A 19,712-nucleotide genomic window follows, 5' to 3' on the forward strand; every position below is an offset into this window, starting at 1 on the left:
TGGCAATAGATGGTAAGCACATACGCATCGTGTGCCCAAGTAACAGCGGGTCCTTATTTTTTAATTATAAGCAGTTTTTTTCTATTGTTTTACTTGCCGTGGTCGATGCGAATCGAAAATTTATAACAATAGATGTTGGTTCTTATGGCAAAGAAGGTGACGCAGGCATATTTATGAAATCTGATTTATTTAAGAAAATTCAAAATGGGCAGCTAAAGATTCCCCCGCCAACAAAGTTGCCGGAAGCTGACATAGAAATGCCTTATGTTTTCGTAGGTGATGATGCATTTAGTCTCACCAACTATATGATGAAACCATACTCAAAAAATCATGCGTCTCAAGATAGGTCAAAACGAATTTTCAACTACCGCCTTAGTAGAGCAAGAAGAACATCTGAAAATGCTTTTGGCATATTATGTCAACGATTTCGAATATTTTTTTCACCTATTGCAGTAAACCCTCGTGTCGTAGACAAGTTGGTTATGTCAGCTTGTATCATCCATAATATGATGAGTTCTTTGATCATACACGATTCAGACAGAAATACTCTTGAAATGCCTTCTGAAAATGTAATTCCTATGGCGCGTATACCGGGAAGAGGTTATAATATAAATGGTTCGGTGACACGTGACTTATTCAAGCAGTATTTCAACAGTGATCGTGGTAGTGTACCTTGGCAAGACAGTGAAGTAGATAGGACAAGTTAAGTGAGTAGGTAATTCAAAACTTATTGCTTATTTTCTATAACATTAAATAAAGTTAAAGTGTTCATTAAATTTAAATTAAATTGTTCATCAAGTTTCCAACCTCAGAATCATCAAAATGTTTCATGTGTCACTAGTAATGTTTGCCACTTTTTATGTAAACTTAGGTACCTACCGCTGTCGAATAAACAATTAGAAATATATACAAACAACTCACGTGTTTTATTCAACTTCTCAGCTATCTCCCTCCAGCAATTATCTTTAACTATCAAACTTTTATGTTTTTTGTCTTTATTTTATATAAAGAAGGATAGTTGCGAACTAATTCTATTAAATTGTCTTCGAAAAATTCCATAATGCACACCCGTGACGCACACCGCACACCGCAGCGTTGAACCGAGAATGACGCCGCGCTGTGCGGCAGTACACCTCCCCACTCACCGCGCTTGCCCCTCGCCGCTGACGCATACTGCGACGGAACAAGAGAACATTCTCGACGTTTTTCATATAATTGAGTGTCCTACAACGCATACCGCATACCGCAGCGTTGCGCGTCACGATCGCCAGACCAAAGCTTTATACTCCTTAGGTAGGAACGCTTAATTTCGCGCCTAAAACTCATTTTTATTTCTAGACAAAACCTCTAACAAACGAGGAAACGAAGTTTTTGCTGGACCTTATAGAAGGCAGCAAAATAATAACTTCAAAAACAACAAATGCATACAATAACAAATGAAAGCCGAATAAGACTGTAGTACGAAATCCTTGTTGCGCGAGCCTGACTCACACTGGCCGGTTTTTTGTCTTTGGCTTCTTTTTGTTGGGCACAGTTGTCACAAGTGCCCAACAAAGCTCTGTGATAGTAATTTATTGCGAACATTACGAAATTTACGAATATGCTAATGTTCAGTGTCTAACATCATTAGAATGATTACACAATATGTCGCAACCTGAGGAACAACCAGGACCCGTACAAGCACGCACCACCCAAGAACTGATCACTTGAACCTCTAGGTGATCCATCCATTGCCTTCAACATGAAAGTACGCACGGATATTGAAAGGAGAATGACAGATCCTGGCCCACCAATTGCACACAATATAAGTTAATGATAATTATCCGAGATTAAATAACCACTTAAAAATTAAAATTGTTGATTTTAAACTGCGGATGTTTTTTATTAGTTTCCATTTAGTTTCACCATATTAAAGGTAAATTGCATATACCTAACCTAGAATCATTGTGACTTAAACTTATCCTCGTAAGCTAATCGGGTATAATAAGGGTAATCGAAATTCTTCTTCTTTCTTTCTTTCTATTATCGAGACGTAGATTGGGTTTTCATACCTGGACCATAGTGGATTGGGTGATGGCGGCTTAGTTTGGTTATTATATAATATGCATAATTGTCGTATTATGCGCACTAGGTGTAAGGGGTGGGGCTACCGTTGTTCTGGGCCCTCGCAATGACAAACTTTCACGCGCCGGCATAGAATTGGATGGACTATATCAAGGGGTTTGATTTGGATCTAAATTAGTTGTGAAATTAGTTTCGCATGTACTTAGAATAGATGCTAAATTAGATTGTATATAAATATGCATAATGTGTGTCCTTAAACTCTTCTTAGTCACGTATTGAGTAGATATATAAATAATGATACTTCCTTAATTTCTGTGGCATGTGTGTGTGTGTATAGATTGTAAATAAACTGCGCAGCCATAGGGGTTTTTTCTTTGAACGATTTGCTTTTCCCCTATTAATTTAGTTAGGCCTAGAAAGCAACGTTCGGCGAATTTCAAAGGCACTAAACCCTTTGAAATTCGTCTATATAACAATACCAGTTCCTTTTGGTTTCGCTTTGAATGCTCAACTGTGTGAGTAAATAAACAATTATTTACCAGAAATAAAGGCACTTGAGTATAACTATCATCTTTTATTTGTTATAGTTAGATACATTCCTTCCTTCTTAAAGAATACCTTGAGAAGTTGAATGGGTCAAAATAGTAAAATCAAATGGAGTAAGTTTCAAAAGTAAACTCGCGAAACCGGGTAGAAGGTCGAGCGGTCATGCGTTCACCCAACGTAGTGTGCCGGGCCAATTTACTTGGCCATATAAGTATTAACAAATGATTCTATATGCCAACTTGGCATTGCCAAGATGTCTCTACGTTCAGCCGACCTATTTTCTCTAGAATTTCCTCCCTATATAGCTAATTACAAATCACGAGCAGAGACGATCATGTACCACCACAATAGGTAAGAAAACTATGAGAGAATTTTCTTAAACAAAAACAAAATCTACAAATTACTTTATACTACTCAATCTCTTAATTTTTTGTACTCATCATAGATCATGGCTGCATTAGATTTTTACGCTGGTGGCAGCTACTAGAGACGGGTAGGTAAAGATTACAATTTGGGGCTCTGCCAAGCTGTCGTGTGTGCCGCAAAAGTGGAGCGGAAATAACGAATGCCCTGAATCAGACCGAAATTTTACAGCGGCATATTGTATTCCCCAGCAATTCTGAAGAGAGAATAGCTATAGAGGGGGTAAGAGTACCATGTTATAAATATTTATACCAATGTCACAAATTATTAACTATCTCCTAGAATATTAGTAATAAATATTTTCTCGGATAAAAAAGTATGCCCCATAACATGGAAAGAAGTGTGCTTCAGTGCCCTGGAGGAGACCTGTCTAAATAAGTAAAAAAGTTCATTTAGTAATGTCCAAAACATGTATTAAAATAAGCAATAATTTGTATTATGAAATGTAAATAATTCACTTAGGGTCTGTTTCCCACTGTCCAAATAAAGTTCCTAATAAGCTATTTGTAACTTGTTTGGCAAATAAACATTGTGTGCGTTTCACAATCATCTAATAAAGCTAACCATACATAAAGTTCTCAACAAGTTGTAGGTCGGTTCAAGCGGCCAATAGCAGTTATTTGATGGATAAACTATGTACTTTGACGCATGTTTGACAGCTGTCTTCATAACAGCGTCAGTGTTTCACACGTCGTTTACTACCTATTATCAGAGGTAAATAAATTATAGTGTTTTTGTAAGAATGGAAATTTGAATTAATTGAGGACGAATTTGATGATTTTATGATCGCCCAATGTTGTCACTGAATGAAACCGATTTTAGGACAACATTCAGACTAAGACAGAATGTCTTATGAACTCCAACGAGCTTAATTAACAGTCGGTTTTCTACCTCGTAGAATACAACTGCTGTCACATTTTTGAGACTCTTTAGAAATAGTAGGTACTTTATTGTATTATAGAATACCTCAATTAAAAAACCGGCCAAGTGTGTGGAATGCAGAATCAGCCGGAAATGAATAGGCGGTTGTTTATCCTGCATGTTTGTACCCTATTTTCAGTTCAAAAGTGAGTCGATTGCACACGTTTGACGATTGGCCCATGCGTATGCGTCAAAGGCCCCACGAGCTCGCCGAAGCGGGATTTTTTATACGGGCCGCGGAGACATGACCCTGTGTTTTCATTGTGGGGGTGGGCTGAGACATTGGGAGGACACTGACGACCTGTGGCAGCAGCATGCAAAGTGGTTTGGCGGATGTGGCTATCTTAAGGCGAAGCGTTACGAAATGTTACGACGTTAATATATGTGCGAATGTGTGTGTGTCTAAAAGCGAAGCGTTGCGAATTGTATAATCTATGTAAATGTATGCTATAGGAATGTTGAAAAAAAAAAATTGTTTTAAAAAAGTGTATATATTTCTTTATTGTATTTTATAATGCCCCCAAGCTAGCGTATTGACATTGTCCTGGGTGATGAATCTTTTATCATCATCGCTAGATAGGATTTTTTCCTTTTTATTTGAGTAAATACATTATACTTATCGCTAGTAAACGGGTACATATTATCATACTTAACATCTAGAGCTATCCTATTATTTTCAAAATTTAATTATCTTACTTTAGCCGCGGAGGTGCCTTTATTTTTTTTTACAGTTAAATCACCCTGTAAAATATAACTATACATTTTTGATCTTAAACCTATGAACTCTTCGATGATACATCCATTGTTTTCATCTTTCATGAGCCCAATCACTTTCTTATTTACTAGCGGGAGATTATAAATATTGTTTTCTGGAAAATCAGAGGTGTCGAATTTGGTATCCAAGTCGTGTCTAATATCTTCGTAGAAATTTGATGTTTTAATTTGGTAAATAAATGAGTCGGTATCTGTGTAGAGCAGTTGCACATTGTTTTTATATTTAGGCTGCATGTACGAGTGGTGGAACTCGTACATGACCTGTTTTGAGATTTCCAGTACACTGAATCCGACATAGATTGGTTTATTATACAAAAAAATTGTTTTGTTTATTTGCACAGCTGCAAAATTTTCCGAGAGACTTTACGTGATCCGTAGCCTAGGCCCACTCACACAAGCGATACTTTTGTTTTAGAGGACAACTATCATACGAAGCTTTCAGGTGCACTCATGAATAGCCTCCAAATGCTTCCCATGGCTCAAGGAATCATCAATTGCTTGAAAGAAGCCAGAAGCCAAAAGTTACAATATGTACCTCCATAATATGGATGCAGGTAATCGCCACATCCATATCATACTCCAATGGACGAAAATATAGAAAAAACTGGTTCAGTTTGATTTTTTTAAATTACATTTTTTTTCTTTAGAGAAAGTTGAAAAATTACTGAAACCACCACAAAAGACATTGAGGACAGTATAAATATATACTCAAGCATGCACCTGAACGTGCGAAAAAGCGCTTGTCGAAGTAGCATACACCATCATTCTCCTGTATAAATATAAATATACCAGTTTAGTCAGTAATTTATGCGCATCTGTAGGGACGAAGAGGCCAGTTCTTTGTCTTCTTCCGAAGAAAATCGATTCCTGACCAACACGGTACTAGCCAAGCAGAGAAGGAATGGACTGAAACAGGTTCACTGCAGGAGTTTCCATTCCGCAATATTGGTCATTTCAACATTGGTCCAGCTGAGTCCCCTACAGATTTTTTCGATTTATTTTTTAACTCCACATTTATGACATTATTGATACCAAGCATGAATACTCAATCCTTACACTTGTTATTAGAAGCCAATTCCAGATACAAATGCTGATGAAGTCCGGTAGTCTTGGCATTACTTTTTCATATGGGACACATACAATTGAGTAGACTCCATGATTACTGGAACACGGATCCATTATTTAACCTGGCTTTTAAAAATTTCAGGGACCGTTTTCTGTTAATACTTAGCAATCTATCTTTTCTAACCCTAATTATTCATTCAATAACGATCCTAATCGATACGTCAAACCACTAATATTTTTTAACGATCTTATGAAAAGTTTTAGTTAGGGGCTGTCTCCACGAGCGAGAGTATCGCGACGATATTATAGTCGTGCCACGTATTTCTATATACTCTCTAAGAACGTGTCTCCACACGGCGATGATATCGCGGCGATGCGACGAGTGGCAATGTGCGCGTCGTCGTCCTATTGTCGCGGTATCGTCGCTACTGGTGGCGCGCTCGCCGCAGAACGTGGCGCTCTCGCAGCGAGCGCGCTCTCAAACGCAGCGTCATTTCAGCGTTGCCTCTCGCCAAGCAAGGACACGTATCGACAAGCTTTTTAAACAATATAAGTACTTACAATGTTTGACATAGAAAAGTTTATATTGAAGTGAGAGAGAGACCTGCCCTTTACGATGTTCAGTTGCCCGAATATCGGAACAGAGAAATTAAAGCAAAGTATTGGTATGATGTGGGAAATGCTATGTTCACGGAATGGGATGACCTAACTTCTAAAGAAAAAAAAGAAAAAGGTAAGCGTCCAATTTTATTTATTGAAGTAATAATAGTTAAGTTATAATTATAAGAAAAATAATTCTATTTAAACGATGTAGTCATTTTGCCAAGGAACCGCGCCCACTGTGTTAAAATAATCTTTAAATAAGTCTCGAATATACAATCCCGAATTCCTTGTCCTTGAAGTACGGGTGTCATATTTTGAAGTTTGGATATATCTTCATTGTTGCTATCAGTAGCATTATGTTCATTTTCCCCGTCATTGGCATTTAATGCTCGACGCTTTATGAAGTTGTGCAAAACACAAGCTGCTTTTATTACAAGAATTGCAGTGTGCGGTTGAAGATTTATTGTATTATGAAATATGCGAAATTTCGCTGTGAGTTGTCCAAAGACACATTCTACGTAACGTCTCGCACGAGACAGTCTGTAGTTAAATTTTTTTTATTCGTAGGAAGACATCGACCTGGATACGGTCGCATTAAATTTCGATGAATACCGAAGGCCTCGTCGGCTACAATGACGTATGGCATTTTGGGTCCGTCAAATACCAGTTCTTCTTCTTCCGGCAAATCAAGAGCTTCTTCATGTAGCTTTTGGCCTAGAATTGAAGACTGAAAAATAGTAGAATCATTTTCACGGCCATAAGAACCTACATCACCACATACAGTAAACAAATAATTTGAATTCACCAAAGCCAATAAAACGATTGAGTTGTACTTTTTATAATTAAAGTATAGAGAGCCGGAATTTCGGGGGCACTGAATTCGAATGTGTTTGCCGTCTAGCGCTCCCAAGCAATGTGGGAAATTTGCTTTAAATCCATCAGATTTCTTTTCCATGATTCTTTGTTTGGGCCTGCCATTTCTGTAGGTGCTAGCACTTTCCATATAATTCCACATGTTTCTTTTATACTTTAGCTAACGTTTTTTTCGAAATTTTGTACTTATTCTGAAGGCGTTTATAACTTGTTCCAGTAGCGAGATATCTGAAAAATTACATTATTATTTTAAAATATACTTTTATCATATTCTGCTTTTTTAAAATCGGTTAAAAAACGAAGACTCCACCAAAGCGTTCGGTTTTTAATAATTCTGCATTTCAGGACTTGAGATGATGACAAAATGGAAATCTTTACGGGATCAATTTCGTAAAGAGTTAAAGTTGCAGCAATGTTCAAAATCCGGTCAAGCTGCCTCAAAACGACGAAAGTACACACAAAGACAGTGTATCCCAAAACGTAGAAGCAAGAAAAAGTAAGTAATTATCTTAACTTCAACCGGCTTGTGATACAATCTTTACGATGGCTACTTCTGTGATGTCATTCTGTGATCATTTTGATGCATTACTTTTTTTAAAGAAACACACAGAACACGCTTCAACATCGTCAAACATGCTCAATGAGGACAGTCAAGATATTTTTGAGGATGATGACAGTTCAGTTAATACCACCTCCAGTGTTACTGAACCATCCACGTCTAATAAAAAGAAAACATTAGTCCAAATGTTTCTGGAATCGAATAAAGAGATATCGAATGTTATGCGCGAGAGTGTAGTTATACAAAGAAATCGACACTATAACGACGAGCATGGAAATGAGGCATTTTTCCGTTCGATGCTACCACTTGTGCACAAAATAAAAGAAGATTTTTTAATTGATGCCAGAACTGAGATTATGGCTGTAACTAAGAAATACATACCACCATCACATACATTGGAAGAATCATATTCTCGTACATCCACACCAACAAGCGATGACGATATTGCTCAAATGTTACAACACTTTGATGGAATGTAAACTTGACGTTTTATAATAACTGATGTAAGCGTTAAACTAAAATAAAACTGCTTAAAACTTACTGCAGTGTTACTGCTAATCTTTCACATGGCCCAATACTTTTCCTCATATTAGTATTTTGCTTTGATAAGTTTCTTGACAGTAAACTTAACAGTTCATCGAAAACAGGAATTGGCATTAAATATTCATCTTCAAACCAATCTGGATGATTTCGGTATTCTTCATAATTCACATGGAAATGTCCATGACTTTCACGACGTAGTAACATAGGATGTGCCCACCAACGTCGCTTTTTTTTTTTTTTAATAACAATAACTGCATATTCACTAGCGTACTTGCACAAGCACCCCAGAACACTACATCCATAATTAAGAATTATTTTATTAACTGAGACACTACTTATTTCGCTCTCGTCTGGCACCTAACTGAACTCTTTCAACAAAAGCACAACGCATCGAAAATGCGGCGATTCCGTTACGAGTCGTCGCGGACACGCTGTGATTCCGTCACGAGTCGTGACGATATGGTGGCGGAATAATAGCTCGTTCGTGGAGATTACCCGACGATAGAAGCGCGGACTCGTCGCGATACTCTCGGTCGTGGAGACAGCCCCTTAGTCCTCCTAAAAACTATAGATAAAAGTGTAGTACTTTTTTTTTCATTGGCGAGGGCGCTGAAAAATCAGGCATTTTCTATATGTGGTCATTTTTATAATAGGTCCACATTAGCAGAAAACTTATTGGCTAAAAGCACCTACCTTACAGGTACACTTAGAACCAATAATCTAGGAATCCGTATGATTGCTAGGCTAAGACCGCTAGTAGTACATTGCTTACGAGGTACAATAGACGTATGCGTCACAATTATAGACAAAAATGTACTGATGTCTCAACTGAACATCACTCAAATTTTTGTTGATTCTAGAAATAGGACACGGTCAAGTGTCACTAGAAACCAAAAGTTATTGTAGAATATAAGAAATATATGAAATTCGTTGATAGAAAAGAGTCAAATGCTATCTCATATTATCCGTCTTATACTAAGTCAACCAGGTGGTATAGAAAAATTTAATTACACGAAATGCAAGTTATGTTGCTGAACCTTTTCATAATGTTCAATCAACAAAGTCAAAGTCATTTTTAGATTTCCGTTAAATGTAATTAGAAAGTTGTTAAAGCTACACACGACAGATACACTACCGACAGAGACTGCCGTTAGAAATATGCCTACATCATCGACTGGCAATAAAATAAAACAAATACAGGAGATGATTTAAAGGACATGGCCAATTTTTGTATGGGCGTAGTAACTTAGTGTACACCAATGACTTTTGGTGTTATAAATTCGTGATTATAGGGACATTAAATTGGTATAAATAAAAACTCACAGAACTTGTCTACAACAGACTAGACGTAAACGTGTAAGAGTACTCCGCAGTTTTACATCTCCACAAAACAAATACGAAACGCAATGCGAATCAGAGTCCAGTGTTAATAGCAAGATAATCGAGTGGTAGAAGGTATCAGTCCGTAGAGATAAGCAGGGGTCAAAAATATTAGAAGATAATCGCAAAAACACAAACACAGTAGGTACCTACAACGAAGTACGAACGCAATCGCAACGAAGAGACGGCAATGCAATCAAACAGCCTACCATAAACATTGACGTTTGACATAGACTATGACACATTGTCAAACACGTAAAACGCGTTCCGTTTTATGTATTATTTTGCAGAATGTGGGAATGGACTTAAATTAACACTCATGTAATATTGGTATTTGAATAAATTGTTTTTTTTTCATTTATTGAATGCAAACAATATCCAATAAATACAGTTTCGATATGAATAAAATGTTCCTAATAAAAGCATTGGTCATCCCAATAATGTGTCTACATAAGTAATAGCATGGTGAGGAACGTCCGTTATTTTATAAAGATTTATCTATGGTACATTATGGCGGTAGTAAGGAATTCATCTTGTATTCCTTATTATTTTGAAATAAAAACTGACAAGTTCAGAAAGCTTAAAACTACGTATTAATTCATCTTTCTATTTTTAATATTTTATAAATATTTACTTTTAGAAAAGAAAGAAATTACATTAGAATTGTGTTCGATCTACACCATTCATTATTTTGGTGATGATAACATAAACATAACCATCACACAAATAGTAAAGAAAGTCAAAGTCAGAGAACAGAAAGAAAGGTTGAAGCGTTGACGCCTGAAATTATTGAGGAGGCGAAATTAATAAGTCCTCGTGTTTGTATATCCCGTGGAAAAGAAAACGTTAGAACAGAGATCAAAAGAAGAAAGAAGATGAAGGTAAGGTTGTGACCGAAGCATTCACAAGGCGAGCTTCGGGAAGGTTCCAGGATGAGTCATCGGTGGCCTACGTGCCGAGCGACTCGTCCACCGGGCGCGCCGCGATCATGCGACGGTGGTGTGTGACCCAAGCCAGCCAATCAGCGCGCGGTGCGCCGCGCATCGCTTCTCCTCCAAGCCTCCTGATGTCTGCGCCGATAAATAGCCGAGCCGGCCGCCCGAGCCGGCAGTCCGTCTGGGGACACTACTCACCGCACAGTCGGAACGGGCTCACGCTTACGACGGTGGGTGGTGAAACCGCAGACGCAACAGGAGGCTCTGATCGTACCCCAGCTTCACTAGGGTCCGTCAGACCGTTCCGCACCCCCGCTCCCCCTCGCGCACCCCGTCCGCGTTTACGAGCCGCCGGCGGCTCGCCCGATCCATCCGACCGCGCACCTCTCCCGGGAGGGTCCCTCAGGTACTCTGCCCCGGGTTCGGGACGCCCCCGAACCATAGCTACTAAGGCGCGTGTGTAATATTGTTTCGTCTAGACCTTAAGACTATGAATGAGTGAAATAAAAGCCCGAGGGCGTGGTGGGTCGTGTGTTCATTGCTGTTTGATTTAATCTCCCACAACCCGGTTAGGAATCTAACGGACGGAGGTTCGAGCCCTTCTCCCTTATGTACCTAGTGGGGCTAGATCTAGCCCCGCTACGTTACAAGGTACTAAATCTTTAAACTCAAAATTTAAAGTACCTGTTTGAAAAGACCGGCAACAAATTACCCATCCTCTGTATACGTTCGCAACATAATTCTCAAATACTGATAAAAGTAAGCTAGAAATAATCAACGAGATAAAAATTATACTGTCAGATGAAAAGAAGTTTTCGATATCATTCGATGAATGGACATCCAATAAAAATAGAAGATAATATATGGGGCTCACTTTCATACACCAAATTTGCAAGGGATAGCAGTTTTCGAAATCTAGGTCTCATACGCATTCACGGGTCCATGAATGCAGCCTCATGCGTACAATTGATTGAGGCCAAGTTGGACGAATATGGAGTATCTCTAAGATATGACATCGTCGCTCAAACCAGACGGTTGCAGCCTAATTGGTTGCATTAGGGAAGTCCCTTAAGTCATACCATCAGCTATGCATCGCTCATGCCGTCCAGCTGGCAATTGTGGACAGTAATGCACAACCGCAATGCCGGCTTCGAGAAAAACGTCGCTCAGCTTGCCGAACTTGACGAGGATGAAGATTTGCCTTTATCGGTATTGGGTCAAAGACTGCGAATTGTAGAATTTAACGACGACACGAAATCTACAGACAATGAAGAGGATGGTGTCGTCTTGTCCTCGTTTATGGAGTCTTTCAGTTCAGTCTTAGATACAATGATCTGCTATCACAAGTACGAAAAGTGGTACAAATCAAGAACTCTCCGACAAAAAAACGATGACACTCCTTTAAAAACATGTCAGAGCTGATTTTGGACAGGAGTACTCCCTGCTGTTAGATGGATAAACGCGCTGGAGTAGCATTTCTGCCATGTTAGGTCGGTTTCTGAAATTGAAAACTATCTATTACAAAAGTTTTAATTGATTTAAAAACAGACATTGCATTTACTGACGATGACTGGAGAAATATAGATGAGATCCATAAAATATTGGATGTTATTAAAACTGTCGTCGAACATTCCTTACAGCTGATGTTTCCCTAAAATTTGCATTGAAGAAAATGGATGAAATGTAGACACCACTAAGTAACTGCATTGAGCAAACGATACGCAAAAAGAAGAGTAACTCTTCTTTTTGCGTAAGATTCTTGGTCCTCTCCTTTTCTTGATAATGGTCAATGACCTGCCACTAGTGCTGGAAAGGGCCAAGTGTTTCCTATACGCTGACGACCTGAAATTGTTTATGGAAATAAATCTGAGGCCGAATGTGTTGAACTTCAGGATGATATCGATGCTGTCATCAAATGGAGTGACGAAAACAGAATGGGAGTTCAACACCAATAAATGTTCGGTCATGACTTTTGGACGCGGAAGGTGTCCAGTTTCTTCCCGTATAAAATGAGCGGAGTTCAATTGCCCAGACAAACTAATGTAAAAGATCCTGGGAGTAATATTTGACAATAAACTGACATTCCATGACCATATTTCTACACTCGCCTCCGAATCATTCCAGCGGTTGGGGTTTGTTTTGCGTAATACTCGAGATTTTTCAAAATTGTTACACAATAAAACTGCTATTTGACGCTTTGGTTCGTGCCAAGCTAGAAACGCAGCGCTTGTATTTGGAATCCATATGAAGCACGTACACCTTGCTACTTGAAAAGGTTCAAAAAGCCTTTCTAAGGTGTTTATATAAAAAATTGCACGGGTATTACCCCATTTATGTATCCACAAAATTTCTCCAAGGGCACTTGGGTTCCACTCGCTCAAAAACCCGAAGAGACTGCGACCAATTGGTACAATTTGCAAGATCTTAGGGGTTGATGACTGCTCTGAACTACACAACAAGCTCTGCTGCGTTTATGCACCCTCTAATTACAGCTATCTCCGCCACCGCTCCAAATTTGTCGTAAGTCCGTTTAGTCGACGGTAGCGCGTTCCAGGTCACCCATACCGCGCACTTTGGCTGCGCGCACGCACTGCTGAAGGGAGTCCCCTCGCTGTGACATATTTGCTGACAAATGGGCTGACCTCATGGGTCAGATCTTGCACTTTTGTGAAAATTTATAATTTGCTTTTTAAAATTTATAATTTTAAGTTGTTAATTTTTGTAAGTATGTTTATGTTAGTTTGTACTCGTATTTTAATTAGTGTAATTGGCTTTATGGCCGTTCTAATTAAATAATAAATAAATAACTCAACCAGCAACACTACAGTACTTGACTAATCCGGGCACCTAAATATTTTGAGAACATTCAAAATGAAGATAAAACTGTTTTTTATCGGCCTACAGGTGATGATATGCTAAACGAAAATGTTAATCTGATTAAACGCACAACCAAAAAACAACTCAATTTTTATAGTGTGAAACAACAGTGTAGACATTTTGATGTTTAGCAAATAATCACTAATAGAAGCTTTGCTATGACCAAAGCTTTATAGCGTAGCAAAGTTTATTTTCCCCTGACTAAAAGACTTTCAAGGCAATTAAAATGACAGTGAATTCACACCAGTGGACAAGACGTGTCACCTGACATTTTGTCACTAATCTCACACCATACTTCTATTACATACAAGGAACAATAAGCTTGCTTTGCTGAGCAAAGTTGTTATTCCTATTATAATAAATACTATTGAAAAAAACAATAGAAACATGAACTTAGACAAAACTATAGTGAATCAACGTTGTAGGAATTTGGTTTTTAATTCTAATAAAACACTGAGAGTGAAATAAGAAAGTTGATTAAATTTAACAGCAGAATTGCACCACCAGACTATATGAAGACCAACATCTTCCTAGACATAAGTCCATGAACAATGACTAATTAGGACCCATTCCACTACACTGATCTTCGTTAACTCAATGGTTTTTAACTCTTGCACCATACTATTACTTTTTATTACATACAAGGAACAATAAGCTTGCTTTGCTAAGGAAGGTTGTTATTCCTTATACATAATACTTTTGGTGCTTGTGAACAAAACCAGATTTTTGTAAAACGAATGTTACTTTGTAGAATTTTTAATTTGACAACAACTCAATTTTTAAAGTGTGAAACAACAGTGTAGAAATTTCGATGTTTAACAAATAGTCACTAATAGAAGCTCACTTTGCTATGACCAATGCTTTATAGCTTAGCAAAGTTTATTTTCCCCCGACTAAAAGACTTTCAAGGCAATTAAAATGACAGTGAATCACACCAGTGGACAAGACGTGTCACCTGACATTTTGTCACTAATCTCACACCATACTTCTATTACATACAAGGAACAATAAGCTTGCTTTGCTGAGCAAAGTTGTTATTCCTATTATAATAAATACTATTGAAAAAAACAATAGAAACATGAACTTAGACAAAAACTATAGTGAATCAACGTTGTAGGAATTTGGTTTTTAATTCTAATAAAACACTGAGAGTGAAATAAGAAAGTTGATTAAATTTAACAGCAGAATTGCACCACCAGACTATATGAAGACCAACATCTTCCTAGACATAAGTCCATGAACAATGACTAATTAGATTCCACTACACTGATCTTCGTTAACTCAATGGTTTTTAACTCTTGCACCATACTTTTACTTTTTATTACATACAAGGAACAATAAGCTTGCTTTGCTAAGGAAGGTTGTTATTCCTTATACATAATACTTTTGGTGCTTGTGAACAAAACCAGATTTTTGTAAAACGAATGTTACTTTGTAGAATTTTTAATTTGACAACAACTCAATTTTTAAAGTGTGAAACAACAGTGTAGAAATTTCGATGTTTAACAAATAGTCACTAATAGAAGCTCACTTTGCTATGACCAATGCTTTATAGCTTAGCAAAGTTTATTTTCCCCCGACTAAAATACTTTCAAGGCAATTAAAATGACAGTGAATCACACCAGTGGACAAGACGTGTCACCTGACATTTTGTCACTAATCTCACACCATACTTCCATTACATACAAGGAACAATAAGCTTGCTTTGCTGAGCAAAGTTGTTGTTCCTTATACAAAGAATATTGTTGAAAAAAAAAAATAGAAACAGAAACAATGATGAACTTAGACAAAAACTATAGTGAATCAACGTTGTAGGAATTTTGTTTTTAATTCTAATAAAACACTGAGAGCTAAATAAGAAAGTCGATTAAAATTAACAGCAGAATTGCACCACCAGACTATATGAAGACCAACATCTTTCTAGACATAAGTCCATGAACAATGACTAATTAGGACCCATTCCACTACACTGATCTTCGTTAACTCAGTAGTTGCCACTCTTGCACCATAGTTTTTATTACATACAAGGAACAATAAACTTGCTTTACTAAGCAATGTTGTTATTCCTTATACAATAATACTTATATATTAAGTATAGATAATTAACATAGCAGAAACTTTTGAGTCTCAGTAACTCATGTTAAAAGAAGTTATTTGCTGAATCTGGCGATATTATTCCTTATACAATTTATAGCATACTTTTGTTGTATGTTAAAAATAAATACAAACATGCATTTAAGACTTAAAAGTAAAGATCTGATGAACTTGAGAACAAAACTCCATAGAATGGTTATCAACATATCCAACATAGCAATCAAGTCAATCAGGTAACCTGCAGTAGATATAATCATCGAAACCGGAACGCTAAATCGCTTGGCGGCACAGCTTTGCCTGTAGAGTGGTAACTAGCCACTGCAGATGCCTCCCACCAGACCAGACCAGAAATTTAGAAGTTATAATATTCCAAATGCCTGCCAGGAGTCGAACCCGGGACCTCCCACTTATAAGACCACAGCGCTTACCACTGCTCCAGGGAGGTTGTCAAAAACGTCTTTTCTTTCTTTCTTTCATGATGATCAACCCATCGCCAGCTCACTACTGAGCACAGGTCTCCTCTCAGAATCAGAAATGGTTTGGTCATAGTCCACCATGCTGGCCAAGTGTGGATTGGAAGACTTCACATACCTCTGAAAACATTAATATGGTGAACTCTCAGGCATGCATGTTTTGTCACGATATTTTTACCATAATCTGTACAGGTATCACTATGTTAAAATCGGATTGTTAAAAATCCAATTTTCAAAATACTACTATTTTATAACTCAATACATATTTATATTTCTGCACCCATACTTCTGAATTTGCTTCATTATGGAGTTTTCATATTTTTTTGTTTCATAACCATGAAACAAAAACATATGATGAACCTTTAGGAGTTGTGAAACCGTAGAGGGGCTCTTCATGTTTGTGATAATTCCACGGGTTGTAATTGCCATCCATAGATATAAACAGCTTTTCGAAGAACATCATAAGACTGCATCAAAACACTTCTGGGAAGGCTCTCATTTCTGAAAAAAAATAAACTTAGACTACTTTTTATCCCGGGAAATCAAAGAGTTCCCACGGGACTTTAAACCAAAATCCACGAGTACGAAGTCGCGGGCATCAGCTAGTATTACCTAAGTAAAAAAATCACGCTGATCCGTTGCGACGTGATTGAATATGCGTAGTGATTGAAATGAATACGAAACCTAAATTAGGTACTAACATATAACATACATTACATTTGTACAGGAGAAACAAAATGACTAAGTAAAATCAACGTGCGGCAGGCATCTCAAACCGCCCAGTCTGCAAACTTGAAATCATCGAGATTTGGCTTCACTACATCACAAATAAACAACAAAGAGCTTTAACAAACCACTTACCAAATTGCGATGCGAATAAGTTATCTATGTGGTTATCTACGCATCAAACCAAAACACTATGCGGCTGGAACAGGGGCAGACAGGGCTTGAATAAGTCTTTTTTCTAGTTTCCACTGTCGGTCGCGTTGCCTCTATCGACCAGAAAAAGAAGGTTGCCCCCACGTTGTCTTCTTCTAGCGCCATTTTGATTTTAAACCATTTAAACCATTTTGTTTGTCTTTTGTTTGAACGTGGTTCGAAAATCGAACCCACAGAAAACATTTACTCCACGGACACAGAGTACATTGAATACCTATAGGGTATAGAGTTAACACTCAGATTGATTCGAACCGTTCGAACTTCGAACTATGACTTTTGTGAAGCATTTAGATCTTCATTCTTCACAAAGTTCTTCACAGTTAGATCAGGCATAGAAAATACAGACAAAAGCTGGTATTATTACCAAGGTTTTAATACCACTGACCACATATCTCTTGCCGCCATGTTGGCATCATTGCTTTGTTTCGTAGATAGAGTAATAAAGGTAGATACAGGAACGTTTGCTTTCTCATTCACACTAAAAAGAGAGCACAGATAAAGTTACTAATGTGATGAACAGAGGCGCAGCTAACCTATTTATTGTCCCTTACCTTGTAACCGATTTTTTTCAAGGAATACAACTTTTGTTGCAAAACAAACTTTGAGAATTCGTGGCGCATTGTATTTCTTATTAGTTATTTACTTGTTTTCACATAAAAACGTTGAATACAAATATTGTTGATCGGTTAATACAAATATTGACCACTAAAAAATGGTAATAATTGTCGTGTTATTCATCGTTACGCCGTGCTATCGCTATCTCATACGCAGTTACACAGTACTACAAACTACCTTTATTACTTTATCTACGCTTTATTTGCTTTTCTTTTTCCCTAATTGTGGTGCCACAACTCAGACTAAGAATCAAGAGAGTTGTCAGACGCGTATACCCGAAAGGGACAAAACAACAAAAGAAATAATACTTACGTATGAAAGGTTATGTTTCATAATTTGCGTTCGCTACAACTTTTACACAGCAATGCAACATAAATGGCTTCTACACACCTTCAATACTAAATTTAAAACAGAAAACTAAATAAAAACTTGTAATATTCGTAATAAATTACTATCACAGAGGTTTTTTGGGCACAAAATACAACGTGCCCAACAAAAAAAGCTAAACTATGACAAATACAAAAAACTGTGTTGTCTCTATCACTCTTCAGAGCTTTTCTATACAATTAGCTTGCTCTAACAAGGTATTATTATTTTAATGCCAAGTCTCCTTGATTCTTAGTCTGAGATGCCACAAGCATGCGACGAACAGCAAACAACAAGCACTGGCAAGCGTGTTGTGTTTGCCTATGCTTGCCAACCATAGAGTAAAGGAGTGTTGCCCTTATGCCCTATATTAAATAGTTGATTGGAAATACGTTCTAGCTTAGCTAAATTTTCATAAGTAAGAAAGAGATAGTAGGTTAGACGTTTTTACTCAGAAGTCAGAATAAATACCTGTAGAAGTAGCCCTATTGTAACTCTTACTGTTAGAGCGAGATAGCTAAATACATTTAGACTCTTATTAGTTAGAAAGTGACAATATTATTATTTTCTGTCCTTAGCACCGTGGCCACTTTTTTGTTTGTCAAGATGTATTTGTACGTGAGATCTTGACAAACGAGGTGAATAGAGGTTATATTGACTCAAGTATTTTAAAGAAATAATTGATTAGTTTTGTTGTTTTTGTTTTGGAAGTTATTGTGCAATGGTGGGTTGCAGTATACTAGGCTACAATAACCGAAGCGAACGTAAAATAGACGGAATAACATTTCACAAGTAAGTACCTCTGCTTGAGCCAGAGGGACTGAGGGGGCCACGCTAGCTGCATATCTGTATATATAATAGCAATTTGCGGGACTTATAGTATAATATATCTGTGATTATAATTCTTGATTTTCTTTGAGGTTGGCAACAATGCTAGTCTATGATTTTCGTGTTTTCGTGACGTAGACTGAGTAAAAAAGCTAGACTAAAGTACTGTGTAATAGGGATGGCGATCTGAGATCGATTAATCGAAGAATCGATTTTTCGAGCAGAAAATATCGATTTTTTTTAAATCGATATGAAGTACTGTGTCGATTCACTGAATCGATATATCACCCTTGAAAATCGACATTCGATTTTTTCTGTTTTGGTATAAACCATACAATTATTTGCATTTAGTTGATTACTTCAAGGTAAAATTTTGTATGAACTTTGCCGATATTCTTTGCATGCCTTGTATGGAAGTTGGATGTATTCTTGAAAAAAACCAGTCACACGATAAGGAACAAAAAATAGGTTAGCTGCGTCTCTGTTTATCACATTAGTAACTTTATCTGTGCTCTCTTTTTAGTGTGAATGAGAAAGCAAACGTTCCTACATCTATCTTTATTACTCTATCTACGACTCTAAGGGAAGGAACAAGGAAGAATAGTTTGAAAGAAGTCAGTGTCAAGTGTGACGTTCAAATTAGAAAATTTTGATTTTTCCTTGCTTCAGTATATATAATGTACTCTGTGGCAGTGAATGTGCCTGAATTATAAGAGTGCTGCCGGCATAGATTATCTACTATAGCTGCCGGTTAAAGAGTTAACTAGGTAGGTAGGTAGGTACTCATAAACTCGCGAGATGGCTGTATGTTTAGTATCCTTTACTCGCCTCTTT

General features: G+C 37.4%; 2 protein-coding genes across 2 annotated transcripts in view; both read left to right on the top strand.

Moving 5' to 3' along the window:
* Positions 1 to 5: 5 nt before the first annotated feature.
* Positions 6 to 970, top strand: LOC138403885 (uncharacterized; the record flags this gene model as incomplete). The annotated part of the gene is made up of 1 exon (XM_069506007.1): positions 6 to 970. A coding segment is annotated over one exon (702 nt), but the record flags the coding sequence as incomplete, so codon positions are not given.
* Positions 971 to 12,519: 11,549 nt separating this feature from the next.
* LOC117992689 (uncharacterized) overlaps positions 12,520 to 19,712 on the top strand; it is a 342,159-nt gene continuing 334,966 nt past the window's right edge. The window contains exon 1 of the mRNA XM_034980398.2: positions 12,520 to 12,536. The gene's annotated coding sequence lies outside the window, so the exon portion shown is untranslated. The remainder of the gene's footprint in view (positions 12,537 to 19,712) is intronic.

Source organism: Maniola hyperantus, chromosome 22 (genome assembly GCF_902806685.2).
Source record: "Maniola hyperantus chromosome 22, iAphHyp1.2, whole genome shotgun sequence".
Classification (NCBI taxonomy): domain Eukaryota; kingdom Metazoa; phylum Arthropoda; class Insecta; order Lepidoptera; family Nymphalidae; genus Maniola; species Maniola hyperantus.